Source organism: Crocodylus porosus, unplaced genomic scaffold (assembly GCF_001723895.1).
Source record: "Crocodylus porosus isolate Cpor-Errol unplaced genomic scaffold, CroPor_comp1, whole genome shotgun sequence".
Taxonomy (NCBI): domain Eukaryota; kingdom Metazoa; phylum Chordata; order Crocodylia; family Crocodylidae; genus Crocodylus; species Crocodylus porosus.
Window position 1 is genome coordinate 15,237,735 of NW_017728920.1, and position 13,061 is coordinate 15,250,795.

General features: G+C 48.0%; 1 protein-coding gene across 3 annotated transcripts in view; it reads right to left on the bottom strand.

Annotated features, from left to right (window-relative positions):
* LOC109312528 (putative neutral ceramidase C) overlaps positions 1-13,061 on the bottom strand; it is a 53,982-nt gene that overhangs the window by 19,503 nt on the left and 21,418 nt on the right. For all 3 annotated transcript variants that reach the window (XM_019538599.1, XM_019538600.1, XM_019538601.1), the window contains 2 exons: positions 10,850-10,954; positions 10,641-10,722 (listed from right to left, as the gene is read on the bottom strand). In XM_019538599.1, the coding sequence (XP_019394144.1) occupies positions 10,641-10,722; positions 10,850-10,954 (187 nt within the window). The remainder of the gene's footprint in view (positions 1-10,640; positions 10,723-10,849; positions 10,955-13,061) is intronic.

Here is a 13,061-nt window from a genome sequence, read left to right on the forward strand (position 1 = left end):
GGGGCAGCAAGGCAGGCTCTACGAGGAGAGGCTACAGGACCTGAACCTGTTCAGCCTCCACAAGAGAAGGCTGAGGGGGGATCTAGTGGCATGTTACAAACTAGTCAGAGGGGACCAGCAGGCACTGGGGGAGTCCCTGTTCCCCCCAAGTGCTACCAGGAGTGACTAGAAATAATGGTCACAAGCTGGCAGAGGGTAAATTCAGATTACATATCAGGAGGCGCTACTTCACTGTCAGGTGGCTAGGATCTGGAACCAACTTCCAAGCAAAGTGGTGCTGGCTCCTACCTTGGCGGTCTTTAAGACAAGGCTAGACAAACACCTTGCTGAAGTCGTTTGACCCCAGTACTCATTCCTGCCATGGCAGGGAGTCGGACTTGATGATCTGCTCAGGTTCCTTCCGACCCTACAAACTATATGCACCAGCCATACCCCCCCCAATCACGATGACAACAAGCAGCACCAGCATGACAGTCTCCTCCACCCCTGTTTCACTTCCCAGTCTGAGCCTTCCAGTGCCAGAGGAAGAGCTGGAGGAAGAGCCAGAGCTGGATCTGAGTGCCATAGCAAAGGAAATTCTGGACAAGGAAGGGGGAATCATCTGAGTTTGTACTCCACACCCCTCAAGTTTCCCCTAGAGCCAGGCTTCCTTCCCCAGAAGGCACTTCAGAGGAGGTTGAGGTAGAAGCTGTTGAAGCAAGTGACTCAGCTAGGTCTGCTCCTCCCATTGCTGTGCCTCTGCCTGCTGAGAAGGGGGAAAAGGCAGCATCCAAACATGCACCACATCCCAGAAGCAAGGGGTTAGTGTGGTCTGGGATCATTTTGAGAAGCAGATGATCCCACATATACTATCTGCCTACACTGCTGAGCCAAAACCAGCAGGGGCAAGGAAACAAAACACATGAGTACCACGGGGATGCTGATTTATCTCTGCAGGCACCACCCCCTTGCCCTTGCTCCTCCTCAGCCTGGGAACAGTGGGAGCATGCCCAAAAAGAAGTCCCCCTCTCACTCAAAAGCCCCCATCCCCCCTGAAGCAGAGGCAGGCCACCATGGAGCAGTGCGGTAAAGGAAGGCACACAGGGGGGCGCATTCCCAAAGCAAGCAAGGTCACCCAGAGCATTGGGGAAAGGTTTGCTGTGGATGGCCAGCCCTTCTCCTTTGTTGGGTGGCCAGGGTTCAGGCAGAGTATAGAGCTCGTGGCCCCATTGTACAAAATGCCCTTCTGCACAAGCTTCAACAGGACGGTGGTGCCCTCCCTATATGAGGCATGCAGGGAGTACTTGAGGGAGAAGCTGCACAAGGTAGGTCTGCAGGTGGCCTTACACTTCATCTCAGACATCTGGAGCAGCTGAGGTGGAGATCATGCATACCTCTCCCTCACAGGGCACTGGTATGACCAGGCAGGTTGTTGGTGGCCTCTCCGTCAAGCTGAGGTGATGGATAAGTTCTACACAGCAACCAAGATCATGGGGGCCATGAAACACTTAGTGCAGGAGTGGCTGGTTGGGAAGGGCAAGCTCACCCTTGGGTTGATGGTCACCGACAATGGAGCCAATATGGTCAAGGCAGTCCATGATGCCAAGTTTGTTGGCATCAAATGTGTGGCACACAAGTTCCACCTCATAGTCAAGGACACCTTGGAGGGGGACAGGGCTGCCAGCGATGGTGCCAGCACCACCAGCAAGCTCATTTCCAAATGCAGGAAGGTGGCAAGCTACTTCTACCAAAGCATCAAGGGGGGCAAGATGCTGCAGGACAAACAGGCAGAGCTGAACATCCTACAGCACAAAATCATGCAGGATGTGGAGACTCGATGGAACTCCACATGCCTGATCCTCGAGAGGCTGGTGGAGCAACAGAAGGCCATCTGGATGGCCTTGATAAGAGAAACTGGGATCAGTGACCCCCTTAACAGAGCTGAGTGGGATACCATCTACCAGATCTTGCTGGTCCTCAAGCCCTTCCTCGAGGCCACCAAGATCCTCAGCACTGGTGATGCCTTCTTTAGCCAGGTGATCCCTGTAGTGAGAAAACTTCAGAACCAAATACAGAACTTTCAGGGGATCAATGTTCCTGGCTAGGGCAAGCCATTGTCACCAGACATGCAGGCACTGGTCAGGTGGCTGAAGGAAGGCATCAGGAAATGGCTTGATCCCTTGCAGTCCAGTATGGTCCATGCACTGGCCACCATGGGTGACCCAAGGGTGGAGGGGAGCATATGCAGCAGCAAAACCCTGGATCACTGGACAGAGGTGCTGGTGAAGAGAGTCAGGGAGGAAGAAGGGCACAGGCAGTGGGATGTGGAAGAGGGGGATTCACTGTCCTGTGCCAGCACGCTATCCACCAGCCAGTCTCCTCTTCCACCACAGGTGCTGCCAATGAGGGCCAAGAGCATGGCTTTCATGGTGGGGTCCAGAGGCATGATACTCCGCCATCAAGCAGGTAGTACTCAGGCCTTGGTGGCTGCTTATCTCACTGAGGACGTGAAGCTACTGCTGTGCACCCCCTTGGCCTACTGGGCAAGCCACAGCCAGATGTCACCTGATCTGGCCATGGTTGCCCAGAAACACCTGTCCTGTCCACTGACCAGTGTGCCAAGCTTCTTTTTTTTTTACCCTTGGGTTTCACAACCATTTAGTGCCCCACTCTCAGAGCTGGAGGGGGCACTCACTGTATCACCAGCCAGCTGGGGAAGAACATGTCCCTGCTGAGCTCCCATGCCAGGATGAACTTGGAGGTATGAGTGGGGGCTAAGGGAATGAAGGAGGCCCCAGGTCCTGAGCATGGCCATTAATACTGCACCCTTCCAGGGTTGGCAGTCTCTGATGGTACAGCAACCCCTAAGAAATGCCAGGACCAAGGACCTCCCTGGTGAAAGGCAGGTAGGAGGCACCTTATAACATCCAGCCACCACATGCACGCACAGTCTGGACAGGGGAAAGCCCATACCTGTCATATCTTTGACAGGTGTGAGGCTTGGTGGATGCAGTGGAGTTGAGAGGCTCCAGGTGAGCTCAGCTTAGCTGCCTGGGATGCCAGCTTTGTCAGGCTGAGGAAGCACCTGCAGTTGGTGTGTGCATTGTTCCTGGATGGAAGGAATAATAAAGAAGCCAGAGGCTGGCATGCAATGCAGGCAAGAAAGCCAGTCAGTGAAAATGGCAATGGAGGCATCAGTGGGAGAGGGACAGGCTAGGAGGGAAGGAAGATAAAAGTGATTGTGGTAGGTAAAAGTAGAGAGGTACCTGGGGAGTCAGATGTCCAGTGGGTTGTAGTGTGTCAGAATTCCAATGTGTACATTGAGTCCATGAGTTTCTGTATTCAGGAGGTTAATGAAGTGAAGTTCATAGGCTCATCTGTGAAAAGTGCTTTGTAAATTCCCTTTGAGGATCAGACCTGAGAGACTGGAGACAGGTAGCTGGGTGTTCTTGTCTTTGATGGATTTTCAGTGTGAACTCATTCTGGTGTGCACTTGTTGCTTAGTGTCTCCTATGTATTTTCCATCAGGGCATTTGGTGCCATGATGGAAATATGTACTGTGAAAATAACTCCATACTGGAGCTATTGCTGGCAGGTTTTGCACATCTTGTCATGGCATGGTCTGGATCCAGTCGGTGTATTTTAGGGTGTAGGAAGTTGGCTTCTGGTGATGATATTAGGGAGGTTCAGTGCTTGTTTGACCACCTTTCACAGACAAGCCTGTGAACTACAATCCATCAACCTCCTAGGTACAGAAACTCATGGACTCAATATAGACATTGGAATTATGACACACTACAACCCACTGGATTTCTGATTTCCCAGGTACCCCTCCACTTTTACCTGCTACATTCCCCTTCCCTGCTACCCCAGCCTGTCTCTCGTCCCCTGATGCCTCCATTTCCATTTTCACTGACTGGCTTCCTTTTTTTTAGTCCATTAGGGCCATGACTGAGATGAAGCTTGCAGCCCCCCTATCTATTATCTTTTCCAATAAGACATGGTGGCAGGCAAGAAGAGAAGGTGCCCACAGGGTAGAGCTGGCATGGTCACAGGGCCCTAGGGGTATCATGGCCATCTCTAGGGACCCTACTCCATGACAAAGTGCAGTTTCTCAAAAACCCCTGTACCTATATCTCCTTGAAAACTGGCAGTCTTCATGGCCTCAGCAAGTGCTACCATGCCTGCTGTTTTCACCCCACTCCACCTTAACACACACACGTGACTTGAGTTTTGCTTGTCTGGACCTTGGGGTGCAGTTTCCCAGAAACTTTTGCAGGATTTCTCCTTGAACTTGGCAGGATTTTTGGCCTCAGCAGAGGCTATCCCTGCTATTTTCATTCAAATCAGGAAAGAAATGATAAAGTTATAGGCATTTTCATGATTCCCCATTATAACCTATGGGCGAAACGTCGAAATGCATCAAAACAGCAAAACAGTTTTGATGAAACAAAATGGAACAGTGCTTCAAAACAGTGAAATGAAACACTGTCCCTTTAAAACAGCAAAACAGAAGTTGAAATGAAATGGTGCTCTTTTGCACAGCCCTACCGCGTAAATCATTTTCAAATAGACATTTAACTTTTTAGGTTCCTTTATAAATCCTAGTTCTAACTTATCAGTATTTCTAATGCGACTGTCACCATAACATCTAGGTAATGAACATGAGTTACAGGCGTGCGCAAAATGGGCTGTATTTGATTCAGATTTGGCCCAAATCAGGGGAGATTGATTTAACTCATTGATTTGGACCACTGTCCCAATTCAATTCAGCTGAATCCAAATCTGAAGATTAAATGCTGATTTGGAGAATCAGTGATTTGGCCATAGACACAACTTTACATGTTTTTTTCTACATACCTTGAAGTACTAGGCGCAGCTTGTGAACACTGAGATGGTGGCTTTGAGGCCAGGACAGGAGTGTGGGGGGGTCCCCATGCACTCCGCAGCAGACCTGGAAGTAGACCAGAAGTGCTACTGGTCCACTTCCAGGTCTGCCACCGAGCACGCTGGTGACTTCCCTGCACTCCTGTGGAATGCTCCATCCACCCCACCATCTCAGCATTCACAAGCTGCCTGGTACCTTGAGGTATATAGAAAAAACATTTAAAGCTGTGAGTGACTACATACAGCTGGGAAACCTGTAAGTTTATTAGGGGTGCTCATCAGGATCTGGGGAACATCTGTTCACCAGAGTGCCCCAAGGGATGACAAGATCGAATGGTCACAAACTCCACTGTAACTGGTTCAGGCTGGACAGAAGGAAAAACTTCTTTACTGTCCAAGCCCCCAGAGTTTGGAATAGACTGCCACCAGAGGAAGTTCAAGCACCCACTTTGAACATCTTCAAGACACATTTGGATGCTTATCTTGCTGGGATCGTATGACCCTGCTGACTTCCTGCCCCTGGAGCAGGGGGCTGGACTCAATGATCCTCCAGGGTCCCTTCCAGCCCAAATGTCTATGAAATCCATGAAATCTATGAAGGACAACTGGTAACAGATAGGATAGCTAAAGCAGAGATTCTAAATGAATTCTTTGCATCAGTGATCCCGGACATGAATATGAATATGCATCCCATTAGGACTTTAGACAAGCCCAGGATAGATACCAACCCACCAGCAGTTCATGCAGACCTAGTAAGGGGGCATCTGGAGGGGCTGAATGTATTTAAGTCAACAGGCCCTGATGATCTTTACCCTAGGGTACTTAGGGAATTAGTTGGAGTCATAGCAGACCCACTGGCACAACTGTTTGAGTACTCGTGGCACTCAGGACAAGTCCCAGAGGACTGGAAAAGTGCCAATGTGGTCCCTATTTTCAAGAATGGGAGGAAGGAGGAACCAGGTAACTATAGGCCAGTTAGCCTCACCTCTATTCTTGGCAAGACCTTTGAGAAAACAGTTAAAGATCACATTTGCGGGGGACCAACAGGTAAAATAATGCTAAGGGGCAATCAGCATGGGTTCATAGCAGGCAGATCCTGCTTGACCAACCTAGTTTCATTTTACCACCGGGTCACAAAATGCTTGGATGAGGGAACAGAGGTAGATGTTGTTTACCTAGACTTTAAAAAGGCTTTTGATACAGTCTCACACCCAATTCTTATAAACAAACAAAAAAATTGCAATGTAGATTATTACACAGTCCAGTGGGTAGAAAATTGGCTTATGGGAATGCACCCAGACAGTGGTGGTGAATGGGTCGGTTTCTACCTGGACAAATTGCAGGCAGTGAAGTCCCTCAAGGCTCTGTCCTGGGACCAGTACTATTCAATATTTTCATTAGTGACTTGGATGAGGGAGTGGTAAGCACCCTGTTCAAGTTTGATGACAACACAAAACTATGGGGGGAGGTAAACATACTAGAAAGCAGGGAGCAAATCTAAGAGGATTTGGACAGGCTGGGGAGGTGGGCGGAACAGAATAAGAGAAAGTTTAACAGAGATAAGTATCATGTATTGCACCTGGGGAGGAAGAATCATCAGCACTCCTATAGTCTGGGAGGGACCATTCTAAGCAGCACAATTGCGGAAAGGGGCCTCAGAGTCATAATCGACTCCAAAATGAAAATAAGTCACCAGTCTGATGAAGTAATAAGTAAAGCTGCACTCTTTCTTGCATAAGTAGGTGCATCACAAACAGGTCCAGGGAGGTGATACTTCCCCTCTATGTGGCATTGGTCAGGCTGCAACTGGAGTACTGCATCCAGTTTTGGTCACCGCACTTCAGGAGGGATGTGGATAACCTGGAAAGGGTTCAGAGGAGGGCTACCTATCTGGTTAAAGGCCTACAGAAAAAACCCTACGTGGACCAATTGGGAGACCTTAACCTCTTTAGCCTCCACAAGAGGGAGCCAAGAGTTGGTCTTGTGGCCGCCTAAAAACTCATTGTGGGGGTCAGCAGGAAGTGAGAGACAATATTTACCAGGGTGACAGTTAGGGTAACTAGAAACAATGGACACAAGTTAAAAGAGAGCAACTTCAGGCTGGGTATCAGGAAAAAGTTCTTCACACTGAGGCTCGCTAAAATATGGAACAGGCTTCCAAGGGAGGTGGTGTTGTCCCCGTCCTTGGAAATACTCAAAAGGAGACTGGACAGACACCTAGCTGGGGGTCATCTGACCCCAGCGCTCTTTCCTGCCCAGGGCAGGGGTCGGACTCAATGATCAAACAGGTCCCTTCCAACCCTAATAACTATGAAACTACGTCCGAATCATCGAATCTCTCCAAATCAATTCAGTGTTCCAATTTGATTCAGAGAGATTAAAGGGTCTCCTGATTTGATTCAGATTCAGAGATTCAGCCGCCGAATTGGGCCAAATCTCTGCCAAACAGAATCAGCTAATGAAGCTTCACACAGTCCTAACGATTTATTTAAAGGACCACCCAGAAACTAGTTTAGATCTCCCATCCTGTCCCTGCTTTAAAACAGCTGTCTCTCTTCTCTCCGGTTTCTTGGTGTGTACAATAATGGATTGTTGAAATTTAAATATTTTAAATAGGATCATAAGATCACGACCCTTTTATATATATTGGGAGATCATAGATAAACCAATAGTACTCATTTGGAAAATGAGGCTACTAATTGGCCAAGTGCACTAGCTGAATTATAAAAGCACATTGTTAGTCTAAGTAATCAAATCACTTAAAAGTCCACTGTTACCATGTGTTCTGATCAGAACAATGGGAATTCATAGTCCTCTTTGTGGATCTAGGAACTAGTAGCAAAAGGAAGCAAATAAAAAAATTAAATAAAAGTGCTAATCGTAACTGTGTAGAGAAACAATTAGGAAGAATTTGTAAATATAATATCCACTGCAAGCAGAGAATAATTATAAACAGATCAATGTCAGAATGGTTAGAGGTATCAAGTGGGGTTCCACAGGGTATGCATCCTGTGTTATTTATCTTCTTTATTGGTGATGTAGATTGCTAATAAAAGGAACAGAAAGCTTGAAGATGGTACAAAATGAGGACAGACTGCAAACATTTTGGATGATAGGAATAGAATTCAAAAGGAACTTGATAGACTAGAGACCAGGGCATTAGACATCAGAAGAAAATTAAGTGAAGAGAAAATAAAAATGTGAGGTGTTACACCAAGGCAATGAGAGCCAAGTGCACAAATACAAAAGAGGAGACGCCTAGGCAGGAAAACTACTGAGAAGCACTGAGTTCTAGAGCAGCAGATTCAACATGAACCAGCACCATGATGCAGTTGCTGAAAAAGCATGTGCAATTTTGGAGTGTATTAACAAGAATATTGTGTGTTAGACAAAACAGGTGATAGTACTACTCTACTTCGTGCTAGTTAAGCCTCAGCAGAAGTATTGTGGGCAGTTCCAGGCTCTGCAGTTTAAGGATACAGAGAAACTAGAAAGGATCCACAAGTGAATGACAAAGATAATCACAGAATCATAGAAATTTAGGGTTGGAAGGGACCTCGTGAGGTCATCTAGTCCAGCCCCCAGCACAAAGCAGAGCCATCCCCAGCTAGATCATCCCAGCCAAAGCTTTGTCTAGCCAGGTTTTGAAAACCTCCAAGGATGGAGCTTCCCTCACCTCTCTGGGTATCCTGGCTCCAGTGTACGGAAAAAAAAATTAGCCCAGCCATGGCCCTAAATTGAGACTTAAAATCACTTGCCTACACCCAGACTTAAATTACCAGCCTTTTTGTTCCCAGCTCACAACTCAAGCCCTTCAGCCACAGAAGAGGCCCAACATCCATAAAGTGGCAAAAATTCAGTGTATCTTAGGAAAGGTGAGAAAACTTGGTATGCTGGGGGAAAGGAGAGTAGGAGACCCATGACAGCAGCTTTCATATATTTGAAAAAATTCTATAAAGAAGGAGAAAAATAAAGTGTTCTCTCTTGCAGTAGAGGAAGACACAAAGCAAAGTTTTTACACTGAAGGAAAGCACATTCTGATTAAATCTCAGAAGAAAGTTACATCCTGTCAGAGCAGATGGGCAATAGAACATGCTGCCTATTACAGGCTTTCAAGAAGAGGCTGGTAAGGCATTCATGTGGGGTGGCATAGGAACAGCATGTCCTGCATTCATGCAGAGACCTGAACTAGATGACCCTTGGGGCGCTAGTACACATGATGGGGATTTAGTCCTCAGGGCTTTATTTTATGCCTCCTAAACTGAAAAGGTGGAACACAGAATAAAACACTGAGGACTACTCTGTTTCAATTTTTCCACCCCACTATGGTGAGAGGCCCGATCCTTTTTTTTTTTTCTGTTAGAGCTGAAGCCTGCCTGCGGCTGGGAAGCAAGCTGCTGGCAGGCTGAGCAGTCCCCGAGCTGCAGGGGGCCCTGGTCCTTCCCTCTGCAGGGCTGCCTGAATGGGCTGCTAGTGGGCTGGGTGCTGCCTCAGCTCAGACTCAGCACCCAGCTGAATCCAACTCTTCGCTGACCGTGAGCTGAAGCAGCACCCAGCCTGCTAGCAGCCCACCCAGGTGGCTCCTGGGGACACCACTACTGCAGGACAGACTGGAACCCCCTGCAGCTCAGGGGCAACTCACCGTCCTCCCCCCTCCCGACTGCAGGAGAGGTGAGCAGGTGCCTCTACCTCCACAAAAAAAAAAAAAAGGATCAGGTTCCTCACTGTTTCTGCAGCCTCTTGCAGCCATCAGGATGTCTGGGGCTGCCCAGAAACAGGTTGGCTTGCCCCTGGGGCAGCGTGGAAAGGTGACAGAAGGGTGGCTGGGTTTGCTGGTGGCTGGAGAAAGTGGCAGTAACAGTGCATGGGGTGCGGGCTGCTAGCTCATCGGGTCCTGCTGCAGCTTGGAGGCACCCGATCCAGCATTTCGCTGAACCCGCCCAAGCTTCCAGTGCCCCATGCAACATCCCCAGCTTGCCCCAGGGGCAGCATAGGAAGGTGGCAGGAGGGTGGCTTGGTGTGCTGGCAGGGACAGTGCACAGGGTGCTAGAAGCCCAGGCTGGCTTGGGAAACTGTTGGATCAGGTGCCTCCAAGCTGTGGCAGCACCTGCCCAGCAAGAAGCCCACCCAGGCTACCAGTGCCCCATGCACCACCCCCGCCATCTTCTCCAGCCACCAGCAAACCCAGCCACCTTCCTGCCACCTTCCTGCGCTGGCCCTTGGGCAAGCCAGCCTGTTCCCAGGTAGACCCGTGCATCCTGCCAGCCTCAGGAGCCTGCTGAAGGCAGAAGCAGTGAGAGGCCTGATCCTTTTTATTTTTGGCGGAACCTACCCACCTGCCCTGTGGCCAGGGGGGTGAGCTGACTGCTGCATCATTGCAATTTGCAACATTGCTAACTAAACTACATTGGGATGTAGTTTAGTTTGCAATGATACAAACTCACTTAAAACCTCAAAAACTCTTACCATGTATAGTGTGATGCCATTAAGCCACACAAAGTGATACCTTCATCACATGTACATGGTAATGGCATCATGTGTACAAATGCCCTTGATGCACCTTCCAATCATATGACTCTGTGAGACTAAATAAAAAATGGAACTAACAAGATATATCTCCTTCAATAATTCTCTTGTGTATTGTTTCCCTATCTCTATGCTTTCAAGACTGTAAGCTATTCAAGCCAGAGACCGCATTTTTCTGTTTTTGCACAGTGCCATGTAAACAAAAATGATCAGCCGAAAAAAATCTGCAGACTTTCTTCATTGCTTACCTTGCGTGAAATTGAAAGCTCCTACTCCATCAATAGTACCTGCAGCAAAGCTGTAGCCCAAGGCCGGTTTACATGTTTTAGCCTTAATAAAAGTATTATTAAAATTAGGTTATGTACTTTATCACCTCCCAGTCTAACAATATAACAATTTTTCACTGAGAGTTACTGAGAGTTCCTTAACTTTACCCAAGGAAGTTCATAGTACTTACTGTGTGTGTGGCATTGAACTGGATGGTGACGTCACTCATGTTTACCCACTGGTGAGCTGAACTTAGATTTCCTGTTATCTCTTGGGAAGCTGTTGCATACAGTTCCTAAAGCATATATTGTATTTATTAAAATTACATACAACCTTCTGCAAAGAATCCATTTATTGAAATATAGCAAATGCCATTTACAAATAGCTGCAAGGCAGAGAAATTATTTTGGTGAAGCCTCAGTCCCTCCAGGGCAGCTAAAGGACTGATGGCTTCTAGGTAGAAGTAAAGATGCACCTAAATCTAGGCAATGTTCTTATCCTTGTGTAGTAGACTGCTGAGATGTAGTTCATAACCTGCCGAATCCTTGCTTCCCTGTCAAATATCACTTAGGGCATAAGAACAAGGTTCCTTACCCAGTCTCATCTTATGCCACCCTCTGCATGTCCCCTTTCTTTCTTTCAGAAGGATGGCTTCAGACAGCGTCCTTTGTGCATTTCTTCCATTTCACAGCTAAAATGTACATTTTATTCTACAATTGGGAAAGATGAGCTGGACAAACTATACAGTTGTTTCAATAAAAGATATCGTAGAAAACCCCTTCCATCTCATACATTTCCTGGACCACCACAGCTACAAGAACATTCTAGCTCTACAATTTTATTCTATTGAAATGGCAGCTATTTTTGTCCTTTTGCTCTTTTATAATCTGTGTTGACAGTGTTCCTAATAGCACCATTAGTGAGTTAATGAATCTATCCTTTTCTGTAATTATAAGCAGCATCTCAACAGTTACATGCCCAAACTCACTTTACTCATCCATGTTGGCTAACCAAGCAGGGTTCTGCACAATACCCTATCTGAAAATAAATTATCTAGGCCAAGTACAGACGTTACACTTATACTGGTATAAGTGATTGGAAACTGGTCTACAACCATAACTGAACAGAAGTTCAGCACATATAGACTGGTTTAAAAATGGGACAACCCAATCTAAGATAAGCCTGGATGGATTTGCTCCAAAATAATATCAGACTTAGTGATTTATGTCAGACTGGTCTATGGAACTTCTGTACTAGATCCCTTAGTGACTCAAGTTAGGTTGCAGTCCCTCAGCATCCCAGGCTGTTTTGCAGGCCCATGCTAACCCCCACCTTTCACAGGGTGGCTTGCTAGCCTCAGCCTGTGCTCTTCTTCTCTGGCTTTCACAGAAACAGCTACAGACACAAGGTGGGGCTGCATTGGCTATCAGCAGTGGCCAGGTAGCAGCGTGGGGCCAGCCTCAGCCCAAGCCAGCACAGTTGGGGGTGGGCTTGCACAGTGGGGTCCTCTGCTCCCCTCTCTACTGCCAGGCCTGACTGACAGCCAGTGTGGCCCCCCAGCACCACCTCCTGCATGTAGCTGTCAGCTGGGCTGGGCAGCAGAGGCCCTGACATGCAGTGCCCCCCTCCTCCCCATGTTGGCTGGCTCAGGTCTGGAGAGGCCAGGGTTCAGTTCCCATGGCAGAGACCTACTCTCCCTCCCCCGCTCCACTGCTGACAGCCTGCTGCTGGTGGGGTGGGGGGACAAGGGGAGGCTGGGGAGAGGTGCCACACTGGCCAATCTGGGGTGGCCAGCTGCTCAGCTGGGCTCAGCATTCCCTGGCAGCTTGCTGAGTACCCCCAACCTGCTGACCTTGGCCAGTGCAGGCAGCCTGCATGCCTCACCCACCAAAGGGTGAATATCTCTTCTGTTTGCTTTTGGCCTAACCTCAGGCTCTTAGACTAAAGCATGAAACTCAGTTTGCTTCTGCCTCAGGCTTGGATTTTCTGCTACTTCCATAGTATGGCCTATATTTATAAATAAGTTACCCTGAGACATAACCTTGCTGCTTTTTCTTAGTTACAGGAACTGCCTCATTTTCCATTCATGAGCATATAACTATAGCACCTACAGCTGTTAGTTAAACAGAGGATTAATATTGGGAAAGAATTGAATATATTCAATTTTTGGGTAATGCTGGGACTAGGGGGTCAGTACACACATCCACGGGAGGCTTCAAATGCCTCTACACAAACGCTCGTAGTATGTGTAACAAGCAGGAGGAACTCACCCTCCTGCTGGCTGACACCAGCCCGGACATAGTGGGGATTACAGAAACGTGGTGGGACGCAACGCATGATTGGGTGGTAAATGTCAAGGGCTATAGGCTGTACAGGAGGGACAGGATAGGAAAGAGAGGTGG